The sequence below is a fragment of the Plectropomus leopardus genome, chromosome 8, assembly GCF_026936395.1.
Source record: "Plectropomus leopardus strain MGB_pleo_1.0 chromosome 8, ASM2693639v1, whole genome shotgun sequence".
Classification (NCBI taxonomy): domain Eukaryota; kingdom Metazoa; phylum Chordata; class Actinopteri; order Perciformes; family Serranidae; genus Plectropomus; species Plectropomus leopardus.
Window position 1 is genome coordinate 32424939 of NC_142183.1, and position 26273 is coordinate 32451211.

The 26273-nt window shown below is 37.6% G+C and overlaps 1 protein-coding gene across 1 annotated transcript in view; it reads right to left on the bottom strand.

Moving 5' to 3' along the window:
• Positions 1 to 3721: 3721 nt before the first annotated feature.
• Positions 3722 to 26273, bottom strand: part of gabra2b (gamma-aminobutyric acid type A receptor subunit alpha2b) — a 45911-nt gene continuing 23359 nt past the window's right edge. Inside the window, exons 7-10 of the mRNA XM_042493382.2 lie at positions 25530 to 25673; positions 11880 to 12032; positions 9578 to 9780; positions 3722 to 7641 (exon numbers count right to left, since the gene is read on the bottom strand). Coding sequence (XP_042349316.1) covers positions 7333 to 7641; positions 9578 to 9780; positions 11880 to 12032; positions 25530 to 25673 — 809 coding nt within the window. The 3' untranslated portion in view covers positions 3722 to 7332. The remainder of the gene's footprint in view (positions 7642 to 9577; positions 9781 to 11879; positions 12033 to 25529; positions 25674 to 26273) is intronic.

The window sequence follows — 26273 nt, forward strand, 5'->3', positions numbered from 1 at the left end:
GAGTCAATAGCCTAACACACCACATTTGTAATAATGTAATAATTTGCAAAAATCAACATTTAAACACTTGAACACAATAACACATGAAAGCATCACAGGAGGATGACTATCTTGACATACTGTTATCTTTGTAAATGCCTGGCTAAATCGGAAGTCCCGCCCACTCAACCTGTCAGATGAAGGATAAAAATGGATATCAGTTGCTATGACAACGAAGCTACCTCTTGCACAAGAATAGATTACTGCTTCTCTTCTTTGTGCAACCAGAGATAATAAACCTCTATCAGCCCCAGTTTCTGCCTGTCATGTAATCCTCCTTATTTTTTATTTTTACTGAGAATTTTACACTGAGGATTGCATTCGAGTCAAACACCTCAGCATCTGTTTTTTTAAAGACAAGCCATTCCCTAATAATCTCACGGGTCAATAAAACTGGTTTCCATAATAACCAACATCCAGCTTCTCCTGAAAATTATAGAAGACTGTAAATTCTTTACCCGTTCTGTTTCCTTAACAGCCATGGCAGCCAGAAAAGACTGCTTGTTTATGATTCAAGACAATATGAATGTGTTTGGGAAAATATTAAATAACATCGCATGACGTTAAATAGATAAACCAGATAATTAAACTCTCAATTTGGGTGATTCTTGTGTACAAAGTTCACTGTGAAGATTTATTGATTCCGGCTATTATGTTTGTTTTTACAGCGTGTGCCTCGACAATACCTTATGCCAGAGCGTCTATATAACGGAAAAAGAAAAGGAAAAGCCCTTTTGCATTAAAATTTATTTACACAAAAGAAATTACTTTTTCTATTTAATCAGCTAATTGTTTCAGATTTGCTTGTATATTTTCACATTTTTGGTCTGTATGGAAACAAATCTTAAATCGTAAAGTAGTTATCTAATAATAGTGGTGGAGTAAAAAGTCCAATATTTCCCTCTGAAGTGCAGTGGAGAAGAAGTGGAAGGTGGCATGAGATTAATCAAGTAATGTAAAAGTAAACTCAGATTTGTACTTTGGCACTGTACTCGAGTAAATGTATTTAGTTACATTCCAGGTCTGGTCAGCAGAGGGACTCACGGTAACTGAAATTACAGTAATTGAGATCAATTCACCAAGTAAAGTAGCATCCCTTTACGCCTGAAATGTAATTATCCAGTCATTATATTTGCTCTAGAACATATTTGTGCATTTTTAAATGTTCCTCAAATATAAACCTTATTTTTTCTTGTTTTGGACAACAATTTGTGTACTACAAAAGCAAGATTTTTTTCTCTTATCTTGGCCACTCAAAACACACAAAAATTTTCTCTTACCTGAGAAAAAAGCAAAAATAAGAAAACATAGGTAAATCCCCAAATTCAATGAGTGGTAACGAAATAGAACAAATCCTGGATACAAGCAAAAATAAGAGAAAATTTGTTGGTATATAGTTTCTTGCATGAGACCCAATGTGCTATATTAATGTGAATGCTGCATACAGAACCTTAAAAGACATTTCTTGATATTTAGTTTTTGTAGCTTTATGTGCTTTTCACAGTGAACCAATAATTGCCAAGAGACACAATTCTAGATCAGGTTTCAGTAAAGACCCTTTGGCCCAAATCATGTATATTGATCCCGTATACAGGCTTAGTACAATTATTCCCAGGATAATTCTACTGGAGTGCACTGGTCTGCTCACCTCTTACTGCACACAAATTAATCTAAATTAGATGTCAGATATTTCGTCACTGTCCAATTTAAAGCAGTGGCTTGAAATTATCACAGATTCTCTTAAGACTTTCATTCAACAGTTGAGGTCAACTGTCCTGAAATCTGTGCAGAAATGCAGTCTGTGATTTGTCTTTAAGTGCTACAATCTGACACTTCGAATGCATTGTTAGTAAAATAGGATAATCCTTTATTAGTCCCACAGTGGGGAAATTTTCGTTGTTACAGCAGCTAGAAAAAGAACAATTAAAATAGTTAAAAAAAAAAAATTAGAAAAAGAAAAATAGAAAAAAAAGATATTAAAAAACAAGGTGCAACATATAATAATAAAAAAGTAAAAAGATCTTCAATTATGAAGATTACATGCATGTAAACCATCCTGCTATGGCGTCCTGCAGGACACCTCACATCCATCACTATTGATTTCTGTCAGGCTGCAGCCTTTGAGCGGATGAACAGGGTCGGCTGTGGATTGAGGCGATGGAGCTCAGAGAAGAGGAGACCTCATACTGGAGTCTGTGCAGCGCAGCGCTTGAGTGGTGGAAAGATCAGGGCAGAAAATGAAACTTCAGCGAGCTTTGCATTATAGCTCAGTGCCACAGGGCTTTTTGTGGGTTTTACCGACACACTGGTAATGATAGTCCCTGGCAGCGTTGAAGCATTGCTTGACAGCATCCTCTCCTGCTGAAGAGGGGCTGAGCGGCCTCACTCACGGTCCCATGATCTCACTGGCCTGTTGGGAATTTATGTGGTTATTTGTATTTCAAGCGAGAAATTGCAGCTTTATGAACACCGCAACTCATACGCATGAGTCAAGTAACCAAAATAAAAAGATTGTTTAAATGAGGGGTTTAAAGGTCACACATTAAACTAATTTCCAGGTTCATACTTGTATTTTTTGATTCTACTTGAACATGGCAGACTTTAATGCTCAAAAAACACTTAATTTTTGTCAGACTGTCTGTCTAAATATACCTGTGTTCACTCTCTGTCTGAAACGTTCCATCTCAGAGCCTGTCTCTTTAAGGTCAGTGTTTGCGGGTCATCCTCATCTGCGGTCATGGCTACCCTTGTAGCCGAGGAATGACTGTAACGGTACCATAGCAGCAGTGTCTACCCTTATATAACATTAGGATGTCAATGGTCAAAAATAGTCAAAAATAGTCGCTCATTTGGCAATCACCACTAATAATGCCATCTTGACCCGACACAGTTGCTGTAGAAACATTGTGCCCACCTTCTGGCTCGCCCCAGTGAGTAAGTGTCGCTCATTTGGCAATCACCACTAATAATGCCATCTTGACCCGACACAGTTGCTGTAGAAACATTGTGCCCACCTTCTGGCTTGCCCCAGTGAGTAAGTGTCTCAATTTTGAGCTGTAAAACAGATTTAACATTGGTGACCATGTTATCACTATCAGCTCTTTTAGCACTGTTATTAGCGTCAGCATGGCTAGAGGTGCTAACAAAGTAAACAATGCTAAAACGGTATTGTGGTAAAAATGTAGCAGCTTACTATCACCAGGGCAACCTCCGGCGGAGACCAGAATTGAGCGTTTTGGCACTGGGGCAGCATTAACAGTTGATTGCCAAAATTTACGTCTTTTTCTTTTCTTAAAAAATAACTGGTTAGTTACTGGTTAATGGGTGTTGGCCAATTGAAAGAAAACTTAACCAAAACTGACATAGCATAGTTGTGACATCACAACTTCACCGATTTTCTGACAGCTCATTTTAAAGCAAAATTTCTGAATATTGACTGTGTACATTTCTGTCAATTGAGCATTTTTTAAAAACTTTTAACAGTATTTATTTGGCACTTACATGTTTTATAATAATAATAATAAAAAGACATGAAAACCTGACTTTTTATAATATGTGACCTTTAAATATAAAAACAAAAATATTTGCCAATGTATCATTACTGTATATAACTCTCAAATATCAGCTTCAAAAATCCAGCATAAATCAGACTACAATGCAAAAACATGGCACAAACTTGATATAAAGAACTGAATTGATATGTGTTTTATTAGAAACTGTGCACCGAATCAAGCATCCACCTTGTGAACAATCATTTTATCCGGAATGTTTAAGATTCTATCAGGACGTTGTATTAGAGAAAAATTCAATTAAAAATAATTTATATCCGACAACATAACTTGTCAAATAAGAAAAAAAAAGAAAAAGGAACAAAAAGGTTAGATTTCATCTTCATGCAAAGTTTGATTCAACAATCAAATAAAGTGAAATTAACTTCAAATATTGACGTGAAGCAAAATCATATCACTGTATGAAAAATCATGACACAGCAGAGTACCATATATGGCTACTGATATGGGGCTGAACATGATCTGTCTTCTCGATATACAGCGTCGATGAGTGATATGTTAGAGCATCCTTATCTGCTTCAAAATAGGTTTATACATTTTTTTTTACCACAGTGCCACATGCTCTTAAAATACAATCATTAGTTGTCCCTGTTATAAGGTTGCAAATATAATTGGATGACATGATGACTGTATATGGCTTCTGAGTTGGTCCATAGTTTTACTGTAAACAACAATCAATCTGCAGACAAATATGACATAAAACTACAACTCTATGACAATTTCATGATAGAAAAAACACATGAATTAAGTGCCAAACCCTGGCTGCATCCTCTCATTTTAGGCCTGTTACACAGAAGAATTGCTGGCAGAGAAATGTTACTATCATCCACACATGATTCACTGGAGTTCATAATGGCACAAAGCAGTCCTGTGTTTGCAGTTCTATCCCTTTCATATCTTTGATGAGTTCGAAATAGCTCTTGGGATCATGAAATGTGATGTGAATAACCAGACACTGGATATGAATAATCACTGAAAATTGTTTATGGCAGATATGCTGATTAGAACTGCCACATGGTGTTTCAGTCTACACCAACAAATCCACACTGTCCTCCAGAGTTACTGCCGCCATAGAAAAGCCAATGAAAAGCTGTAATATACACATTTTAAAACATGTTTTCACATAATGTTTATATGTGGATTGAGTTTGTGTGAATTTAAACCATTATTAACATACAAACCTTTAAACCTTGTTAAAATAAACATACTGTATAAAATTAAAATGTACAAAATAACTAAAGTGTGCTTGTGCATCATCGTGATCTCCATAATGCTTTCCTTTTTCTAAATTGACATCTCATACATTCTTTGTACATTTAAGCATAAATTCCATTTGTTGTACTTTTGTTATTGATGCGGCCATATGTTTTAAATCACTTATCAATACATGCATGCTTCAGTGAAAAGGCACTCATAATGAAAATGATCACCTCACTCTGAAGCTCGAAGTCGCTTTTATACCTATTGAAGGTCGCTTTTTTAGTTGTAAAGCGTTACATTTACTGTATGCTTCAAAACGACTGTGCTCTAAATACCCAGTACTAAGTGGTAGGAAAAGTTAACAGTTAGCAATTTAGCTGGAAAGTAAACAAAAACAGGCTAAGAACCTATTCATACTTGGCATACATGTGTTTTGGTGATTTGATCACCTGTGTCAATCATGCAACTCCAACTGACTGCTTGTGTTTAGATGCCATTACTCACAACCTCTACTTGTTACTTATGCTAAATGGTCAAAGGGCCCACACTCCTGCTAGCTGCTCGCTAGCATGCTCGCTAGTGATGTTCGCAGCCTTGTCACAATGGCTGGAGATTTGTTGTTAGCAGATTTCAAAACCGTCAAAACAGCAAGGTAGTGAAGTCCTGGATTGCAGGACGTCACTGTCGGACGGTTACACAACACTAAGTCCGACTTGTAGTGAAATGGGTGAGTTATTGAGGTGTATTATGCTCTGTTTGTATGGGTCTTATCTTGAGATCAGAGGTCTAGGGATGATTACGTCTCGGAGTCAGATGAGTAGAATATTGATACTAGGCTTACATGACATGGACTGTGGCCCTTGGGGGTTATTTTTGTGATTAAATACAATAGGTGAGGAATGTTCACTGATGAATGTGTAGATGCTTGTACCTATATAAGAGACATGCATGAGTTGTAAGGGAGAGATTCACATTGGTCCTGAATCCTCTCCCAGGCAGACCATGGTGCCTGGTGGATGCTGAACTTTGTTGTAATAAATTAATTCTTATGCAACCAAGTCGGTGTCAGCGGCGGTTCCTTCATCAACTACACATCATTGCTACTTAAGAAACAACGACATTATAAAGCGTTAGTACACCGTGACCGAATAACCAAAGACGTGTGTGAACACCAGGTACAGACAGGCTCAGAAAGTCTGGTATAGTCATAAAATTCCCTCAGGAGTTAGTGGAGACCAAAACAAAGTTAAAAGAAGAGTGATTACTGGACTTACATTTGTCAGGTGAAACGTGATGATAATATGTCAGCCCAAAACATTAACAGACAACATTTGGTCAGGGCCGTGTGTCTGTCAGCACTGTTTGGTGTTTCTTTTCTGCCCTGTAAATGGCAGAAAACTGAAAAATGCATTTTCAAACATGTTAACTTACTGGTGATTTCACTTTGTATCTGTCTAATCCCTCACATATAACGGAAAAAAAACGTATCAACATATGCTGTACATATGCTGGTTCTTTTTATGTTTTTCCCCCCCAAAACTTAACTATTACAAGCAAACAGTATAGACAGCATACACATATAAACATACCATTCAAAGCTAAGTCCAATTCAGTATGAAAATAGGTTTTTTTTTCCATACATCATGAATAAAAACAATGTTAACGTCTTTTAAATGTGTAAAGCATTTATGGATATGGATTGTCTTTAAACACACACTGTAAGCATCTTTTCCAATTCTTTCTCTTCTTTTTTTCTTTCCCTCTGAATTTAATGTGTTCTTGTTATTTTTCATATATATATTTTCCTGTATTTCCAAATGGTTCCAGTGTAAACTTGAAATCGGCAGCACTAAACAGTATTACATGCACAAGCGCACTAATGATGCAGTTTCTGCTGTATTTTTTACCACCTTTTGGCTCAGAGTGTGTCAGTAATTCTGGAGGTCAGTGTTTGATTGCAGCCCCATACCTGCAGTCACAGATAATAAACAACTTTTACATGGTAACAATATTTTACAAGTGTGTTTTTGCATCGGCTTGGACAGGAGAAAAAAAATCAGGCCAGTCTTAGATGGCAAAGAAAGTTAAAAATATGATAAAATCAGTCCCTTTCACTCAAAACAAAAATATATACCGTAATATCAAGAGTGGGCATTACCAGCAAAATTCAACACATTTAGAAGAAATCTTAAATAAAATGCATGTGTTCATGTGTTTACTCTTCATTTGATTTGTATGTACAGTGGCCACATACTGTAACTGGAAACATACTTTCAAGGAAATATGCACTCTAATCGAAGTAATCACACAATATGTCACCATGAAACCATGAATATAAATATACATACACATTTACAAAAGCCGGGCTTTTCAAAAGTGCTGCAGACGGTGTAGAAAACAGGCGGAGATAGAGGATCACACTGCAATCCAGGACTTCAACTCTGCAAAGGTATGTGTACACAGTTGCTGGAGGTATTTGGTTCGTCTCTTAGTCCCCAGACCAGAACCCGATAAAAACTGGTCTCTAATTAGAGGGGACCATGTCCTTTATAACAGGTTCTCTGTTTAGGTAGGTTGCCCAGTAGACAAGGTTGAAGCTGCCAAAGAGAACCGGAAACAAAATCCTTGACATCCTGTCAATTTTGCTGACGCTGTTGAATGTCTTCTTGCTGTCCTGGGCTTTGCCATCTGCTTTGGGCTTGTTAGGATCCGAAGCGCCACCTTTGGCAATAGTTGGGAGTGTGCTGGAGTCCTTGGTGATGTTGGGCGCGTAGTTGGCCACTGCTACAGCGTAGGCGTTATTCTTCTTGACGACAGACGCCCTTTCTTTTTTCTGTTGAAAGACCACAAGGATTAGATACAAACACTAAAACTCGTCACTGTCTATCCCCAAATTCAAAATAGGGCTGGGCGACATGGCTTTAAAATAATATTGCGATATTTGAAGGGATATGACAATACACAATATATATCTCAATATTTTAATGTCCAACTAGTGTAAACTACTAAAATACAAAATTACTGAATGAACTGCGATTACAATTAAGTCAAGTGAAGTAGCTACTGTCATATCAAAAAATTTATTACACCACTGTCATAAGGAAGTTAAATAATGTACTTGTACAATGCAATTTTGAAAGTATTTTGATAATGAAATAAATTACAGCGGGATCCAAGGGGCTTTTATTTTAAAGGACCTGGCTCATCTAAGGCCATAGGTATTGATTTGGTGACGTAATCAACACCTATTTCGTCGCTGATAGTTATCTGTTGTAATTTCTATGTAGAATTATCAATTTTGCAAAAAAAAAAAGAGCTCTTATTTTGAAGTTTCTGATTGGCCGATTGGTACTGCACATGTGCAACTCTAAACAGAAGATGAAATAGAGATGAGAAGGAAGCGAGATGGCTTAGTCATACCTACTTCCATCATCAGGTCTCGAAAAACAATGTCTTTTATGTAGAATCTTATTAATTAATGTTATTGACTATATCTCCATATGGAACAATCCTGTACATAAATGTAATATATGACCCAATATGTAGACTACATACAGTGTATATGTTTTTCTCATACATATATGCTTATAACTGTGATGTAATGAGTCACAACATACACTCATCATAAACACCATCAGACTACACCCACAATACATTCAAACAAGCTTTGAAAGTCTTAAAAACGTTGCAAAATAAACATTATTTTGCTAAAACTGTGTTTATTCCTATAGAAATGCATTGTCTACCTAACCCTTTAACACCTGGATTGACATCAGTTTTCTTGTGCTGCATTACGACGCCTGTCACTAGCATTTAAAACTCTCAATCTTGAGAAAATTAGTTGGTTTCTTTAAAAACAGATAAAAACATAATGAGAAACTTTACAAGAAATGTCCCACAAACTGCCCAAAATTAGTAAAAGGTGAAAAAGAGATGACTGGAATATTAACTGAGGGGGAATATTAGATAATATTTAAAACACGGTAAAATATCTGAAAAACTATATTTCTAATTCTCTTAATTATATACTTAAAATTATTTAACAGAAAAAAATATTGATGCAGAATTTCTTGAGGTCATTTTCTAGGCTTTTTGTTTTGTTTTTACTGTTTTCCCTTTTTCTTTCTTTCATTTAATTTTTAACTTATTTCCTGCTACACTCTGGGCCCTTTCTTGTGAAGTTGCTCATTGCCCTCTTCCCATATTTTTCCAAAAGAAATCAAGTCAATCTACTCAAGTATAAAAGGGTTTAGTGAAATCAAAATTACAGTTTTTAACAGTTTTAGGGCCTTGATTCCCTTGCATGTAGCCTTTGTGCCCCCCAAAAATTGTGTTGCTGCAGGTCAAGTGGTCAAGGAATTGTCTGCTCTGATTGTCTGCACTAGCAGCAACAACGCTGATACCAACTGGAAACAAAAGTGGATGAATTTATAGCTTATTCTTGCCCCTTGCTTTTTACGTACTACAAATTCTATATTTATGCCTGTTCTGTCTATATTGAGTTTCATCATGTCACAGAATGCATATAGCTCACTGATGTCTCATGTCATTTCTCAGCTAATTAGCGCTCAGAAACAGTTGTAGCACTTATGCACCTTTGTGGAGGGTTTACACAGCCATTATCGCCGTTTCCCTCTGCCTCACACAATGTTTTTAGAGCTCCAGTCGCAAACCTGCAAGCGTTGCCGTCTTCAACAGACAGTTGCATTGCTAATGAATTCTCTTTGAAAATGGAGCCTGTCAAAAAAAACCACTCTTTTCCTCATTACCTTGTCAGTCACAACACTCTTTCCATCCCAAGCCCAGCCACGCTTTGTGAAGTAATTGACAGTGGCAAACTCAATCAAAGCGGAGAAGACGAAGGCGTAGCAGACGGCGATGAACCAGTCCATGGCAGTGGCGTAGGCTACCTTGGGAAGAGAGTTCCTCGCACTGATACTCAGTGTTGTCATGGTGAGGACAGTGGTTACACCTGACAATACACACACAAAAAAAATTTCTTTTTATAGTTTTATGAAATTCATTAGAAAGGCATTGTTTTATGTAACACACACATATATACATTACACTGTAACTACTGTTTTAACCTTTTCAGAACAAGCTTTAGTCACTTTGTACCTTTACAGTAGAAGGTCACTATTAGCCCACTCTACCCTAAAAACCACTGACCTTCAGTAATGCTCTAACTGCTCAGCAGGTTCTTTGGCCAAAGGACACTGCATGTTCTTGACTCCTGTACCTTGTTTTTCTCTCTTTGAGCTAACCAGTCTTAGGTCATTGTTATTAGTTCCACTTGGCTTACAAACACCAACAGCAGCCTGTCCAACTGGATTGAAGAAACACTGAGGCTCTCCTCTCTCCTCTTGATCCTGTTTTCTCCTGTTGTCACCATTTGTCAGCAACTTTTATTGGCTGTATTCATTCCCTCAAGCTGACAAAGGTGATTTTCACCAAACAAGAGTTAAATTCTGATGCCACCATGTGTGAGATCCAACATTCATAAATCTTAATTAAATTAAAGGGACAGTTCAGCCCAAAATCAATTATACTCAATTCAAATGACTTGAGTCAGACTTGAGTCACAGATTTGATGATTTTAAACTCCGTTTGAGAAAATCGAAGACTTGCAACTTGACTTGGACTTCAACACCAAATGACTTGTGATTTCACTTGGACTTAGGCATTTTGACTTGAAAATACTTGAAAATAATTCAAATGCATGTTACGTAAAAGGGGTTCCATTGATCAATTAATTTCCTGTCATTTCCCAGATCGACTAACATAAGGGCAATTCAGCCCCAGCAATTCGACCCTTAATACTCCAGATCCACTCTGTTTGAATCGATCCAACAGCATCCAATCAATTTGCAGGAAAGAACCATGAAGAACTAATGTTACGTTATTTCGTGCCAGATTGAAAAACATGACACAAAAGATAAACAACGCAGTAGTAAATAAAAAAACAAAATGCACTACGTAAAACGAACAAGTAGAAAATTACAGATTACAGATTACTTGTTTTAACAAATAAATTTTAAAAAAATAAAGAAATCTTTTTTTGGTAAATGTTATATGTTATTATTCTGGTTTTTAAATTGCATTATATCTGGTTAGGAATGCATTATCACATGTTCAGGACTCAAAACTCAAAGTTTAGGAATTGGGAGATGGCAGTCTTGACATGTGACTTGACTCAGGACTTGTGTGCAAAGACTTGAGACTTACTTGTTGTCTTACCTGTAATGCTTTTTATCAATCTATTTTTGTGTTTTGGTGTGAGTTGCTGAGTGTTGGAGATATCAGCCATAGAGATGTCTGCCTTTTCGAGACACAATGGAACTAGATGGCACTCGGCTTTTGGTGCTCAAAGCGCAAAAGAAATATTTCTTTTAAAAAGATATATATATATATATATATATATATATATATATATATATATATATATATATATATATTTGAAAAACTATATATATATATATTTGAAAAACTATATATATATATATTTGAAAAACTATATATATATATATTTGAACAGCAATGTTTCTTTCCAGAAATCATGACCCAGTTACTGAAGATAATCTACAGACCTTGCTGTGAGCAGTTTTATGTAGGAACGATTTTCTTTCTACTAGGATACACCTTCCAAATGTATCACCGAATAAAAGGAAGTGTGCATGTACTCATGACAGACTCATATTCATGACAGTGCGAGATATGAACATTAATGGCGTCCTCCTTGGCTAAGCTGTAATGTTAGTTAGTTCAGTGGTGCTAGGTACGCTAGCGGTAGATTCATCATGTATTTTTGGTGCTTTGAGCATCGCAAGAAAATATTATCTAGTTCTGTTTATTGTAGAGAATACAGACATCTCTATCGCTGATATCTCCAACACTAACACTGAAACTATCGATATAAAAAAAATAGCACTACAGGAAGATGGAAAATAAGTATTTTTGATTTAGGGGTGATCTGTCCCTTTAATGCCAGGTTAAGATACACATTTATTGCCCATTTTAAAATGAATCTTTAAATAGCACACAATGTGGTCATTGACTAAGGCAGACACCTACCAAACACAGTCCGAGCTGGCACTGATTCTCTATTCAGCCAGAACGACACTTGGGAAAGAATGACGGTCATGATGCACGGGAGGTACGTCTGGATGACAAAGTAACCAATCTTCCTCTTCAGATGGAAATGAGCTGTCATCACCGTGTATTCACCTGTGGAGACAAGAATCAGGTCATGTTTAAGCACCTCCGCTGCAACTACCTTTTACTACCATTTATAATGTGACATTTGGGGACTTTCACTTCACTTTATGGAATTAATAACTGCACTCATACAGTAAACTCTGCTCATTTAATATATGTAGGTATCAGATGGCTTTAATTTGTTTTGCATTTTTCCAAAAAACACCTGTGCATTAAGGATACTAATATTCAATATGATTTTTTAAGGAAAAAGAAGCCTTCTTTTTGTTACACTTTAACATGAACTCTGGTTTGTAGCCCGTTCATAACACGCTGAAGAAGAGATTATCAAACTTTATTACTGCAAATCTGCTTCTTTTTTTTTAAAGTTGAAGGTAATGACTAGGGTTTCATATGGTTGTAAAGTTCATATTATTATAAAAATCCTACTTTTTAAAAATGTTCTGCATTATGTTTAGCTCACTTTAGTAAGGCAAACCCCCCTGCATTATGCTCCCATACTATACCACAAAAAAAAGAATAGATATGGTCAGTATTTATGGGAGAGCCTACAAAATGTCACATCCTTTGACAACAAAGGAGAAAATAAAACATTTGCTAGCGTGCTGACAAGTTGCTACATTTCTTTCTACATGTCAAATAAACATAAAAATCCGGAGTTTAATGGTATATTTGAACCTGGACCCTATTGTTCCCATATTGTTGTGTCTAAGTGACTGATGGGAACAATATGTGTTTAAACTGGTTGAGCAGTGAGTGTGAGCTGCATGTAATGTTTGCATGGTCAACTAACATCCACTAAAAGTGCTTACTTTTGCTATGGACAGGCTCAGATTATTAAGTGTTTGAAAAGATTATCGAAAGGATCTCTCTGAGACGGACCTTTTGGTTCAAAAGTAAGAACTATTGTCAATTCCACCAGACTCCATTTAAATTAACAGAAACTTAAACTGATCTTAAAACGCACTTCATTAATAGTTGACAGAAACAACAACAAAAAAAAAGAAAAACCTGATTGATTTCACCACTGTGTCAACAATCACTATCTCTGGTTTGGTAGGTAAACCACTAATACACTCATTTAGATGTGAAAACATGCTAGTAAAAATGCAGGAAAAAAGAAGCTGGTCATCATTGATAGTTGAGTGCATGAGTAAACTGTTGGAAACTGACATATTAAACAACACAAGTGCAACCCCACACCTCCCTTTGTGCTCCACACTGTGTGCAGAACATTATGTTTTGATGCGCAGTTTGCAGAGAATGCAGCTTTGAGATGCCAAAGCAGCCTTAGACGTAGATTATACAGCCTACTTCAGCTGTTAACAGTTCACATTTGATCAAATAATCCATCCACACATAGAAAAGTAGGCAGTATGATTTCCTCTCCGCCGAGCAAAGCCTAATAGCTGACAAGGCCGTGAAACAGTGCCAATGCTGCAGCAGCAGGCAGACCTTCCAAATGGAAGATATCTCAAAGAGAAGCCAAGATTAGACATGAGAAGAAAAAGATGTGTTACCCATGGCAACAGAACAGAGAAACATAGCTCATTTGCTGCGATGCTGAAATGAAGGCCTTGATACACACTGCCACTTGGCAAGAGGAAAGTCCCTTTCAGCAGTGGGAAGGGGGGAGGGGGTGTCAATTCCAAGGACTAATCCCAAAAGATTTTTTATTCCCTCTTTTTTTTTAATATATATATAGCTCTGTAGTTGTATCGCCTGCGTTTCCAGCAGTTATGTGAGGACTAATTCTCTCTTTTTCACCACATGCACTCACAAACACACACATTTAACCAGGCGCTGGAATTTAGTGGTATTGAGTGCACTCTCAGTACCCTATGGAGCTCTATATCTTCTGTAATTTAATTTGCATGCCAGCCCCGATGCCTGTGTTGTGGAAGGGGGAGGAAGAGGACGAACAAGCAAGTAATGTGACTGTATTTTCTCCAGAGGAGCCTGTGATTGCTTCACTCAGAGGGAAGACTGTAATTATAGCACGGAGATGATAATCGCATCATGTTTCCTACAGATCCAGGAAACATAGCTCCTGCTGACACCACGGGAATACTTCACTCACTCACTCAGTCACTCAGGACGCACTGCACAGTGTCAGCCGTCCAACAGAGGGCACTGACTCACACAGGAGACAACAAGCTCTGCAGATAAAGACTTCACTGAAATTAATCACTAAGAGATATCTGTTAATGTCAACTGCTGTCTATAAAATATAAACAACACCAATTAAACTAAGTAAGAATGGTTAACTTGTAAATACAGGCCTTTTTAGGAAAGCTAGATTAACCCTTAAGGTCCGCTTTAATATCACACACACTCGAAGCGCTCTGCATGCAAAATGCACCTTTCAAAATCAAGCTTTAAAAAGCATACATTAATATTACTTTCTACTTTCACTGAGTTATTGTTTAAATCAACATCAGTCCTAATCATAGCAACATGTCACAGCAACATTGATTGTGACAGTGCACCTCGTGGAAATATTTGTGTTTTATCCATATGCCAAAAATGGTATAAAAATAAAGAAATACATTTTTTTTAAAAAGCCGTCATCTGGTGGAAAATAGTAAAAAAAAAAAAAAATGACTCATTGCAAGGCAAAAGCGCAGAATGACACCCAGAAATAATACAGTGCATGTTTTTATGCTTTGATGGCTGTGGGATTAAAAACTGTAGTTTGACTGGGTTTCAATGGTGCAGTTTTTGCACTTAACAGTATGAATGTAACAAATTTGTTGCCACAGTATATTTTAGACTTATTGCAGGAGCTGAACTGAAAATTACAAGATTGGACAAAAATACACAATCTCAAATTTATACTATATGCATCAACACAGACAACATTATAAAGAATGCAAAGCATGTAAAATGTGTCAAACAGTCCCTAAAGGTTAAAGGGAAACCACAAGTGGTTTAATATTGCACTCCCATAAAGCTGGGGACTTATAATATACAGCAGAGACTGAGATATTTCCCACAATGCATCTCCATAGCATCTTACATTAGACCTTCTCTGGCTGGTAAAAACTGCAAAAAATTGTGCTCCCAATCTATAAGTTGCTGTCACAAATATTTAGCCTTTGAAAACCATGCCAAGACCTTGATGGCATCACCCGGATTATTTTCACAGAATTTATTAAGACATTTTTGAATCCCACCTTTTACAGCCAAAAAACTTAAAGCTGGATTGATACATTTCAGGCCAATAGAGGACAATAAAACCAAGACAAGCTTACAGACTTGTAGCCACCAGTAAAGTTTTTGGACAGACATGTCCATCAGACACAAAGCAACATTATCATCTCGACGCACTGAGCAACAGATGTCATTTAATCATCGTCTCCGAGCTTTAGCCCTGTTATAAACCAGGATTTGTCAGCTACATATAGTAGCATTTTGGACCATATTTTAAAATCATCATTAAATATATCAAAAAAAATAATTAACAAAAGTACTGCACACCCCATGTTTACATTCTAAAAGTTTTTTTTTTCAACTTGAATTGCCAAAAACCGGACGTCTAAAGACAAACAGATGTATAACAGACATTTGTTACACATCTTTTCGATGCTCAGTGGGGGAGGTCAAAAGAGCAGCAGGTTGTTTACTTCTCCATATATATGATAAGCGATATGTTAGGCCACGTTACATGCGCAGCTGTATGTAAACTAGAGTGTTAGTGAAATATTAATTTTCATTCGACATGAATATAGTTCAGTAGGAGTATTGTCTTTATGAGAATAAGGGCAAAAACTGGACTATTTTGTGCATGTAAACGCCCTCGGTGTTTACAGCTTGTTGTAGCTGCCTCCACTCCACCATAAAAATCAGTTATTGCGGATTTTTAAAACAAATATACACAGTACATAAACACTATATCTACATTAAATCTACAGCGAGATTACTGCAGGAAGATCATACATTTTACACTGTGAATGAAGTCAAACATTCAGTTCAGTTCACTTTATGTATAATGCATGGAGTTACACACACAAAAAAATGTTTTTTAACAGCAAACACAACAAGTGAGATTCATGACCACTGAAACAGCAAGCGCTTTAAAGTAACATGACTGTGTGACACATCAATGTATGGCTGAATAGCGGGACTTTTGTAACAGCGTGTTGATGTGTTCACAGGCTTATGCAAGATGTCCGTCCCTGCGAAGCCTGAGAGCACATTCGTTCGTGCCAAATGACCTAGTTTGCGAGTACGCTACACCAAACACTGACACACTAGTAATGAATGATTAATTTAAAGTCAGCCAATCAGATAATGTGGAGTGACTAGTTAAACAGGAAAACAGGCACTGGCAGGCATTCTGCCTTCTACCGCCGCATCATACACCACTTAACCTAGATAGGAGCATTTAGTGCATGAAAGGATATTCTTACTCAATGAAACTGAAGCAGGGATTCCCTTGATAGCGGAATGCAGTCACTGGGGAAATACTTTATACTGGTAATTGATACTTATAGGGAGTAGTGATAGAGTACTTGGCACAGGGACACACTTTTACAGTCATTGCATCTTCTGCGTGTAATTGTAAAATTTGGTAAACCTCTTCAATAACTCTAAAATTGGAATAAAGATCACATTGATGCTACAGAGATATCACACAATTGTGATAGAAGAAAGCGGGTCAAGATTTTGACGTGTTTCCGAAGCGTCCGCCCACACCACCCTGAAATACCTACTTCAGCATAAAAAAAAAGTTCCCAGAATGAAAATTGGAGCAGCTTGCGAGGAAGAGGACTCGCTGTGCACGCTCAGGCACAAAAACAAGACTTTAAAGACTAACTCCACAGCCAGGCTTCGCAAACCGCCCACACCTCCCTCCACTCTGCAGCTCAAGTCTGGAGGCGAAGACCCCCAGGGTCAATATCCTTCACCAGGAACTAACTTCTCCAACTCTTCCACCATCATCAAATCTAACTCCTTCTTTATGTTATCCTGAGCCATGATGCTCATTATTCACATTTTCACCACAGACCCGACTCCCTCCGCTCCTCTACCTGTAGTTATACCTGTAGTTTTGAATTTTGCAGCCTATTTAGTACAAACGTTATGTTCTAGTGAGTTTTTTCCAAAGCAGATTTCAAGTTTCTGCGAGCTGAATTTTTATACGCAAACTGACAAAATTGACTGTATTTCAAGAAGTAGTGCTTTGTTTTTTTTGTGTGGTTGTGTGGATTAGAGTCAGTGTATTATATACAGTATATAGTGTGTATATTATATAGTCAGCATGCCCCAAACACTGAATATGTATATCTATATATATATATACTTTTTTTCCTTTACAATTTGTATTGTGTTCTATGCAACTTAAGAAGAAATGACACAGAAATAAGCAAGAAATTTGTAAAAAGTACAAAAAATTACCTGAAAACCCTAAAACACACATAAAAAACCCCCCAAAAAACACAGGGAAGTTAAAAAAAAACACACAAACACAAACAAAAATAACAAAAAAAGCAAGGAAATTACATAAAAAAGTGCTGAAATATTCTAATAATTCTGTAAAACAATCTTGAATAGTTAAATGTGATGATTCACAATAGAGTTCTCTTGACATTTTATCCTAGCTCATAAAAAACATAATAATTTTATAAATCTAAAAAAAATATTGCAAATTGCAGGAAAATTCTTGTCAAGTCGCTCACTGCCTTTTCTGCCATGTTTCTGAAAGAAATTAAACCAATTACACAGGGTTCAAAGGTTTGAATACTTGTGAAAGGCGTGTAAGTGCAGCTAAAGAAAGGTGATGACAATCCATGTTTCAAAGGGTCATGAATACCAAAGTCACACAGTAACAAAAACCAGCAGCTCCTGTGTTCAGCGATATGAAATCACTGTTTTTCTCAGTGGAGTCTGCCTTTGAAGAGAGAAATATTACCGATTTATTTTGGATGTCAGAAATAACATTTATTTATTAGCATTCAAAATACTTTCAATATAGCGTACACCTAAACTAATACTGATTTTTTTTTAAGGTGGCTAAAATACGTTTTGTTGCTGACCCCATCCGCAGCAGCTTCCCTGTCAGACTCCAACCTGCTTCTCCAAACTGGAGGCATGCCGACTGACATCCTGTCTATGAAAAAGTTCCTCATACAACCCCAAGTCAAGTTAAGGAACTCGTATAGCAATTAAATAATGTTAGTTAGATGTAAAAGATTGTTTACAACAATGTTATGTTTACAACATCATTTCAACACAGTGGACAAAAAATGCAAAAAAAAAAACAACTCACTTGTTTCCCAGTAATTATAGCACACCTACACATTTCTCACCATTGTTATGATCAATGCCTCCCAGAACTATATTATAAGAGCTCCTGTTATCATGGTTTCCTTAATAAGTAGTAATGCTAAAATTAGATCAGTGTTGTCAGTGAAACAGAGAACATGCTGTCAGATCTTCTCACCACCTTCACCCACAACACCTTTTTTTTTTTTTTTTTTTACTTAACTTAAATGGTGGAATTGTTCCAGACTGTGTAAAATACTGCAGCAAGGATTTTACAATTAATGTTACTATTTTTTGGGTATGATTACTCAGACATCCTCAGCCTGGTCTGCTGCCAGTCACTTTAATACTTTTTTTCTTGATTCCACTGGTTTTAAGGCACATTAAGGTCTTTCTGCTTGCTATAAATTGCACAAATTGAAATTGGGAATATAAAATACGTCTAATGAAAACACATTGATTTAGAAAAATCTCCCATTTGTCACAAAAAGTTTTTACGCTCGCATGAGGTGGTATTTCGGGCGAAAAAGACATATTTCGCAAAACATGATGATATGACTATGCACTCGTCAGTGGGAACTGGCTTCCTCGGGCATGATGCAGCAGGCGCTACAAGAAGTGTTACTGCATCACATAACTCCTCAAAAGTTGAGCTGATCATTCGAAAGTTTTGAATCCACAATTCTTCTGTGAAATCGTGGACAATCAAACAGGAAATCCCTCATACGTGGCTTCTCCCATGTATAAGGGGCTTGCCTTTCCATTTTTGTTTGCATAACATGCCAACGGTACCTTCAATTGGAAATAATGACGGCTAGTGTAGTGGCTGCAATAGAAGTAAACCTGCTAATGCTTTGAACATCCATCGCCATGCTTCTTGGAACGTTATTGCAAGAGAAGTCACATAACATCACTCAATGGAAATGCAGTCATCTTGCAGCTGAGTTTAATCAAAAATATCGTATGTAAGTTTTGTACAGATCTGTAATGGAAACGCCCCATGTGTCAGTGTTTGGACATGCAGGTACAGGGTGTCTTGTTGCATGCATTGTGTCTTTTCAAAATATGTTTCCATTTTCACAGGAAGCAAGAAACATACTTGTGGCACTTTGAGCACAAGCCAAGTGCCATTTGGTTCCATTATACTGTAGAGAAGGCAGACATCTCTACCACTGATACCTCCAACACTCAACAACGAACTGAAACAATAGAGACTGATAAAAAGTAATACAGGTCAGAGAAGAAATATGAGTGTTCGTGATTTTGTAGAGGAACTGTCCTTTTACGTACTGGATGATAAGTGTATTCCCATGTTAACATGGCAACATACCCTGTAATAAATTGTGTGTTGAATTTAGCTCATATGTCAGGTGTATTCTAAGGTCCTTATGGTTCACTGAGATACTCCTTACACTCATATTATTACCATCCATAATAATGACATAACATGTATTTTGCTTTGACCTCAGTGAAAGTGAGTTGCTTCTAACATGACATAGTCAGGAGTCATCCTCTGCTGTTAACCAACCACAACCGCAGCAATTACATCTCGCTGCATTGCTCTGGCGGCCTATTTAAAGCCCCTCACATTCACATTCCCTCTGCATGCTGACGTGTGCTTGCTGCTGTTACTGCTGCTCCACTCCACCCAGCCTCCACCTGCTTTGGTTCTGCTCTGTTTGTGCGCACCCCGGAGGGTGTTTATTTCTAAGTTAATAACCATTGGGGGATTATTTGCAATGGTCCCTGCATGTTATTTATCACTGTGCTAAGTATTTCATTCTGCTACGACGTACTGCCACAGCAGGGAGCCTTACTGAGAGGAGAGCCATGTTGCAGAGTCATTTCCATTTTTATTTGCTATGTGACATGATGGTTCCCGACAGAATGAAGCTTAAAACATGAGAAATGAATGCTGAACAACACAAGGTAGACAATACATTTATTTTCCTAAGCAGTAAAGACCTCACATATTAGATATGTGTTTTATTTCAAACCCTGCACCTCAAATGATCTCAACACATACAGTATCTTTAAAGAGGTAGTTTGGGTTTTTTTTTTAAAGTGGGGTTTTATGAGGTACTTATCCATAAACAGTATGATGGTAAACAGTAGATGGCAACCAGCACGTCCCCCGGTTTGGAGAAACAGGCTGGAGTCCGACATAATAACACATTCTCATCCCAAGTCGTCACATATTGCCACTTTGCAGTGGACTTCCCCGTATAAGTATTAAGCTCTAGGTATCCGTCTCCGTCTGCTGTTGACGTACCGAGATGCCGCTACCATGATATCAACACAAGCACATGGTGGGATTACGCTGCACATGATTATGTTTAGGCAACAAAAGCACATGGCAACCAGGGATGTCAACAACGCACACGCTTGCACTGATGGTTAGGATCAGGGGAAGGAGGCATACGGTAAGGTATAAAAATAAAAAATCCATCACATTCAGACGGGAAGCAAACTCTAGACTTTCGCATGAGAGTCACTTGTTCCACTCACATTATTATCATCCATAATAACGAAATGACATGTATTTCTTTAACCTCAGAGATAAAGGGCTGCACATATTAACTCAAGTCCAGGGGTTTTTGGACCCATCAACTCCGCACTCGCGCTCTTTATATTTGTCATCTTTTCAACTTGACACTGGCGCGTAACTTACAGGTGTGGCAGCCGTCCGGCAGGAGCCGTCTGGCCATCTGCCGGCATTTAATAATACTGTGACCAGTACTGTGTGACTGCATTTTCACCTGATGCCATCAAACAGCGTATCATACGAATGTGAAAAGTGGCTTTTGGCATTTTGACAACTTGGGAATCAGAACGGGCTGGACAAAGAGACTAAGCAACACACTGCTGCGGATGGGGTCAGTAATGAATTGTCTTTTAGTCAATAGCAGCTTGAGTTCCCCATATATGCATTTTTTTTCAATTTTTTTTATCTTAATTGTTGTTGTTTTTTAATGATTGTATGAATCAAAGAGCTAATTTTCGTTTTAAACTGTTTATAAATGTCCTCTTATGCTGAATTGCCTTGATTGCCTGTTTTGACTGTTAAGCAATTTGAGCTGCATTTCTTGTATGAAAGGTGTTATGTAAATTAAGCTTATTATTATTATTATTATTATTATCATTACTACTATTATTATTATTATTACTTTTATTATTTATGCTCTCACCAAAGCCACCAGACTCCATTAACAAAATTATTAATTTTCGCTCACTGAACAAAGGAGCTGTTGATCTACCTCTGCTTCAATCAGATAGTTGGTTTGTGTTAGTGTGTGACATCCGAACTGACCCTCTTAAACTCCAAAATCAAACAAAAACAAAAACAAAGTAACTGATCGAGACATTGGTAGACCAGCAGCTCTGTGTTCAGTAATATTACATTGCTGTTTTTCTAAATGTAGGCTGGCTTTGAAGAGAGCAATATTACAGCTTCATTTTCCGTTGGAAATCACTGTCTGAGACTAAGGTAATGCTGTAAAAAAATACTTTCAATATAGCATACACTTGAACTGATGTTGATTTTTTTAGGTGGGAGCTTTTTCAAGTGCTAAAATCTGTTTTGTTGCTGACTCCCATCCACAGCGGTAGATTGCTTAGCTTCCATGTTGGACTCCTGCCTGCTTCTCCAAACTGGGGGCATGCCAACTGACATCTACTATTTGCAATACACTGTCTAAGGATAAGTACCTCATACAACCCTATTTTTTTAAAAAAAATGGAGCTATCCCTTTAAACCAGACTTGTTTTCCTATCATCTTCATAATCTTTATTTCCTTTTTTTCACAAAGAGAAAACCAGAACGCATCCCTCTGCAGTCTGATCACATTTTCTCCTCCATGGCTCCCTGTAAGTGCGTGAATTTATTTCTAACTTACATTGTGTTACACAGCCTTCATCAGTGATTTGCCTTCTGCCATCGGATAATCTCCAGTCACTGAGTGTCACATTCCTTGTCACTCACGCATGTAAAGGAAATCAGCTGCTTACCGTCTCTCATCTCTCGAGAAGAAGCTTCAAGTTCAGAGTCAATGCCCGTTTATTTACCACAACTTCCATTCAAATCCTGATCTCATCTTTCAAGCTTTTCCTCCTCACTGTCTGCTGTCTACTCCCCGGACAGACATGGTGTCCCTGTCATCTTCACACAGACGGGCGTATAGATTTGTGTATGCACACTCAGGTTCTGGCCCTGTTTCTTGGCATCTGTTAGTGTGTTTTCACAAAATGTGTGAGCTCTATTTTTAGCCCTCATTATGTCTTTTCTTTATACTATAGGCGTTTTTCTCTGTATTTGTATTCCTGTAGTCACTTTGTGAAAAATATGCTTGTTGAAAGTGTTTCATAAATAAATTAAACGTGACAACTTTTTGTCTTGGATAGAGCATATTTCTATTTCTGTACAGACCCCTGATGGAGCCAAAAGAGCTTCAGGAAAACAGAACAGTGTGGATTTGGTTACTGCTAGTGCATTTAAAATTAGCCAAAACATGTTTTTATCCCACACAATTTCTAAGAAATAGGATGTAAAAAGGAAACTTGAAAGAGGTAGTACTGACTGTTTGCCAAGACCTTCCCTTTAGTCACTGCTGGTATACCTGTCATGCCTGCATATATGCAGTTGGCAATAACAACAGGGGCAGATTTTTCCACTGGTATTAGCATGTTAGCTCCATTGCTGGCTTCAAATGGAACTCATTAGCTGTTATTTACCACATGAGAAGCTGTGTATGTTTGGTATTCATAGCTGCTGCAACAATACACATTTCCCCACCGTGGGAATAATAAAGGAGTATCTTATCTTATCTTATCTTATCTTAAGTGGTTAAGTCTTGAGAGCATCACTGCTCGACAACAGCAACATAGATGCAATTCTAAGCATTTAGAAGCCACAGAGGCTAACAATTTAGCAAGTTTGCTAGCGGGTCCAAGTGTGTCCTTTTTTTTATTATTCTGTGTACCCTCTTTAAATTTGGACATTTTTGCTGTGATGAACTGAATTCACTTGTTAAGTTTTGACTGGAAAATTGCTGTTTGAGGGACTACAAGAATGTTTTCAAAGCCTTCAAAACATTTTTTTCAAACATTTTTCTTATTATCTCCTGTATTTTTCTCCATATTTTAAGAGACTCAATTTTCCTGATACTAATGACTGTCAGTGTTGGATTCACTTGCTAATGCAGGTCCATTTGAGTGAAATGCCACATTTTCCATGCAAACTGAGTTATTCAGTTTCAGGGCCCAGAACATAGATTTCCTTTGTCATTTCACGCTTCACTGCACCTTTGTGAGACATTCCTGTGTCTTTGGGCACCAACGCAAGACACTTAAATCACTGAACACAGTAGCTTTTCTTTTCTCCTGGAGCTCCTTTGTTAGTGCCTCTGACAGCTACAACAGACAGATGCGCTCCCTTATATCTAACACTGCATCTGTCATCTATTTTTTTTAATGTTTGATTTCTCATTTTAAGTCTCTCCAAAGCCTACACTGCATTTCAATGTCTGCACATCTTTGTCCTCCAAAGGGTGGTTGGTGTTGGGGGGTGGGGGGTGGGGGGTTATAAAGTGGAAAGGCTTGTCGCAGCAGCAGCTCACCTGTCATACTGCGTTTTGGGTCTCCAGGCCATTCTAAATGCAGATTAACCAAACACAGAGCAAATTTGGGAATTCGAGATGCATGACTGCCAAATCCCTGTTTTGTTGAATCTTTGTCATGCAGAGGAAGCTAGAACAAATGTTTCTCTGCATTTTTCAGGCCAAATGAAGTGAGTAACAAAAAGACAAAACTTAGCAAGCGCTTCACAGCAAGCTGTGGCCGCCTCCTGCAACATGTAGGAGGTGGACAAGTTCAACATCCACCCAAACAAGCACAAAATTTTCACAGCTTGATTTTCACAGTAACACACTTTGGAACTGCGTTAATACAGAAATTTAGGACCATGAATCCAAAAAATGCGGCAGGTTGGAGCCACAGATGTCCCCACAGCTTTCCGGTTGTGTTTGCACAGGTTTGGTTTCTAAAGGGTGTGTTAGAAACTAAATTAAATATCAGCATGTTGCTGCTGCATGCTAACTGGCAACTATCGAGCAAAATCTGGAATATTTCAGTCGTGTGGCTTCATAATTTCTGAAATATGTGAAAATACCAAATATGAGGTTTCCTCACTATTTATCAGACACTGTCTAAGCAGTTGAAAAATTTACTGCAGATGATGGAGGTCAGTAGGAGGAATCATGAGCTGGATTTAAAGGTCCCATATTGTACATAAATCAGACTGCCAGGTGTTTTCAGTATGATGCAGGTAGGTGCTATAGGTGCTATATATAGTGTGAAAATATCGAAACGCTTAATCAACAGAGCAATGCACACAGTCCAAATTTAGAAATTGTGCCTTTAAACAAGCTGTCCGGACTTTCATGAAGGTGTGATGTCACAACAACTCTACTTAATATAACAAATCAAAATCATTATCTACAATACCTCCCTTTTTATTTCTACCTGGAAGTGATTGTTGTTCAGTAAATAGACCATTTCAAACATGAGACAAACTTTATTCATGGGTCCCTTTGTATGTCCCGTTGGAATATTTTGCAGTGTATCTGAATGACAACAGCTGAAAAGTCAGGCTATGCTGACGTCACTCTAATGCATGGAAAGCAGGCAATGGCTTTAGCAGTAAAACAAACGAGAATCAGTCTCGAAAATGTTAAAAATCAGGTGGACAGTTTTCTTACCACTCTTCTTAAAAAGTCATAAGAACTGGATTCTGAAGATTTGCTGGGACAACAAACATTGTTGGACTCGAAAAACTCCTTGTTTGGCTTGTTTCATTTAAACTTTCAAACAACATCCAGAAGCAGCATATACCCAAGCTGAAGCCAAGCCATGCAACTCTATTAAAACGGAAATGAAGATAAAAAGTGCTGCTACAATCATTCCCGTGGTTGCAATGTGAGTATAAAGATGCTGAGATACGAAAGCTACCGATACGGAAGAAATTCTGACCAATTAGAGTAGATTGGATGTTTTCTGGAGGGGGGCTTAAAGAGACAGTGTGAATAAAGGTGTTCTAGCACCCACTGTTTGACAAAAAAATAGTGTATTTAGACCATCAACGCATGTAAACATGTTCTAGTTCAAACCCAAAATACAAGTTTTATCCTGACAATGAGCATAATATGGGACCTTTGATTCATTCAGACCTCCACTTAAGCCTACCTGTACTTGATTTGATCGTCTCCTGTCCGACCGTTTGTCCAAGCAGGTCATACTGGTTCAGACGGGAGCTTTCTCCTTCCACCACCACAGAGTCAGAGGCATTTCGAGTCCAAGCGTAAGTCACTTCAGAGATTGTGTAGGCATCTAAAAGAAGGAAAAAAAAAAGAAAAAGACGAGGATAAACCCATAGGGGATAAATCTGGGGCAGCCGCAGCTATTGATGATTTTTACGAGAAATTATTTCAGTGACCCAAATGAAAAGCCCCCCACTACATTGTGTTTGAAGCTGGGTTTCTAGAGAGAGAAAAAAGAGAGAATACTGTAGAGAGAGAAAATCTCTCAGTGGCTGGAGATGGAATTCATAAAAACGCCAACAAGCAATTGATGCACAGTGACATTTGCCCTTTTCAATCAGTCACAGAGTACACTGAATATGAAATTTGAAAGCGAATCTATGAATGTCTGATGGAACAGAAAACAGATTTTTCCCTCAGTATACAGTTACTGAAATGTTCTGCCAATCATGTCATGCTACAGATTGCTGCGACAAATGAGCCTCATGTGAAATACTGTAGCTCACCACACCAATGCATTCAAAGTAGACTCATTGATGCGAGAAGTCAAGGCATTTCAGACACCATGTACTGATGCTCGGATACTTCCTAATCCCTTGGTTTTAAACCAATATCTTAAAAGCAGCTCAAATCAAAAATTCTTCATCCAAATGTAAAGAAGCCATGGCAA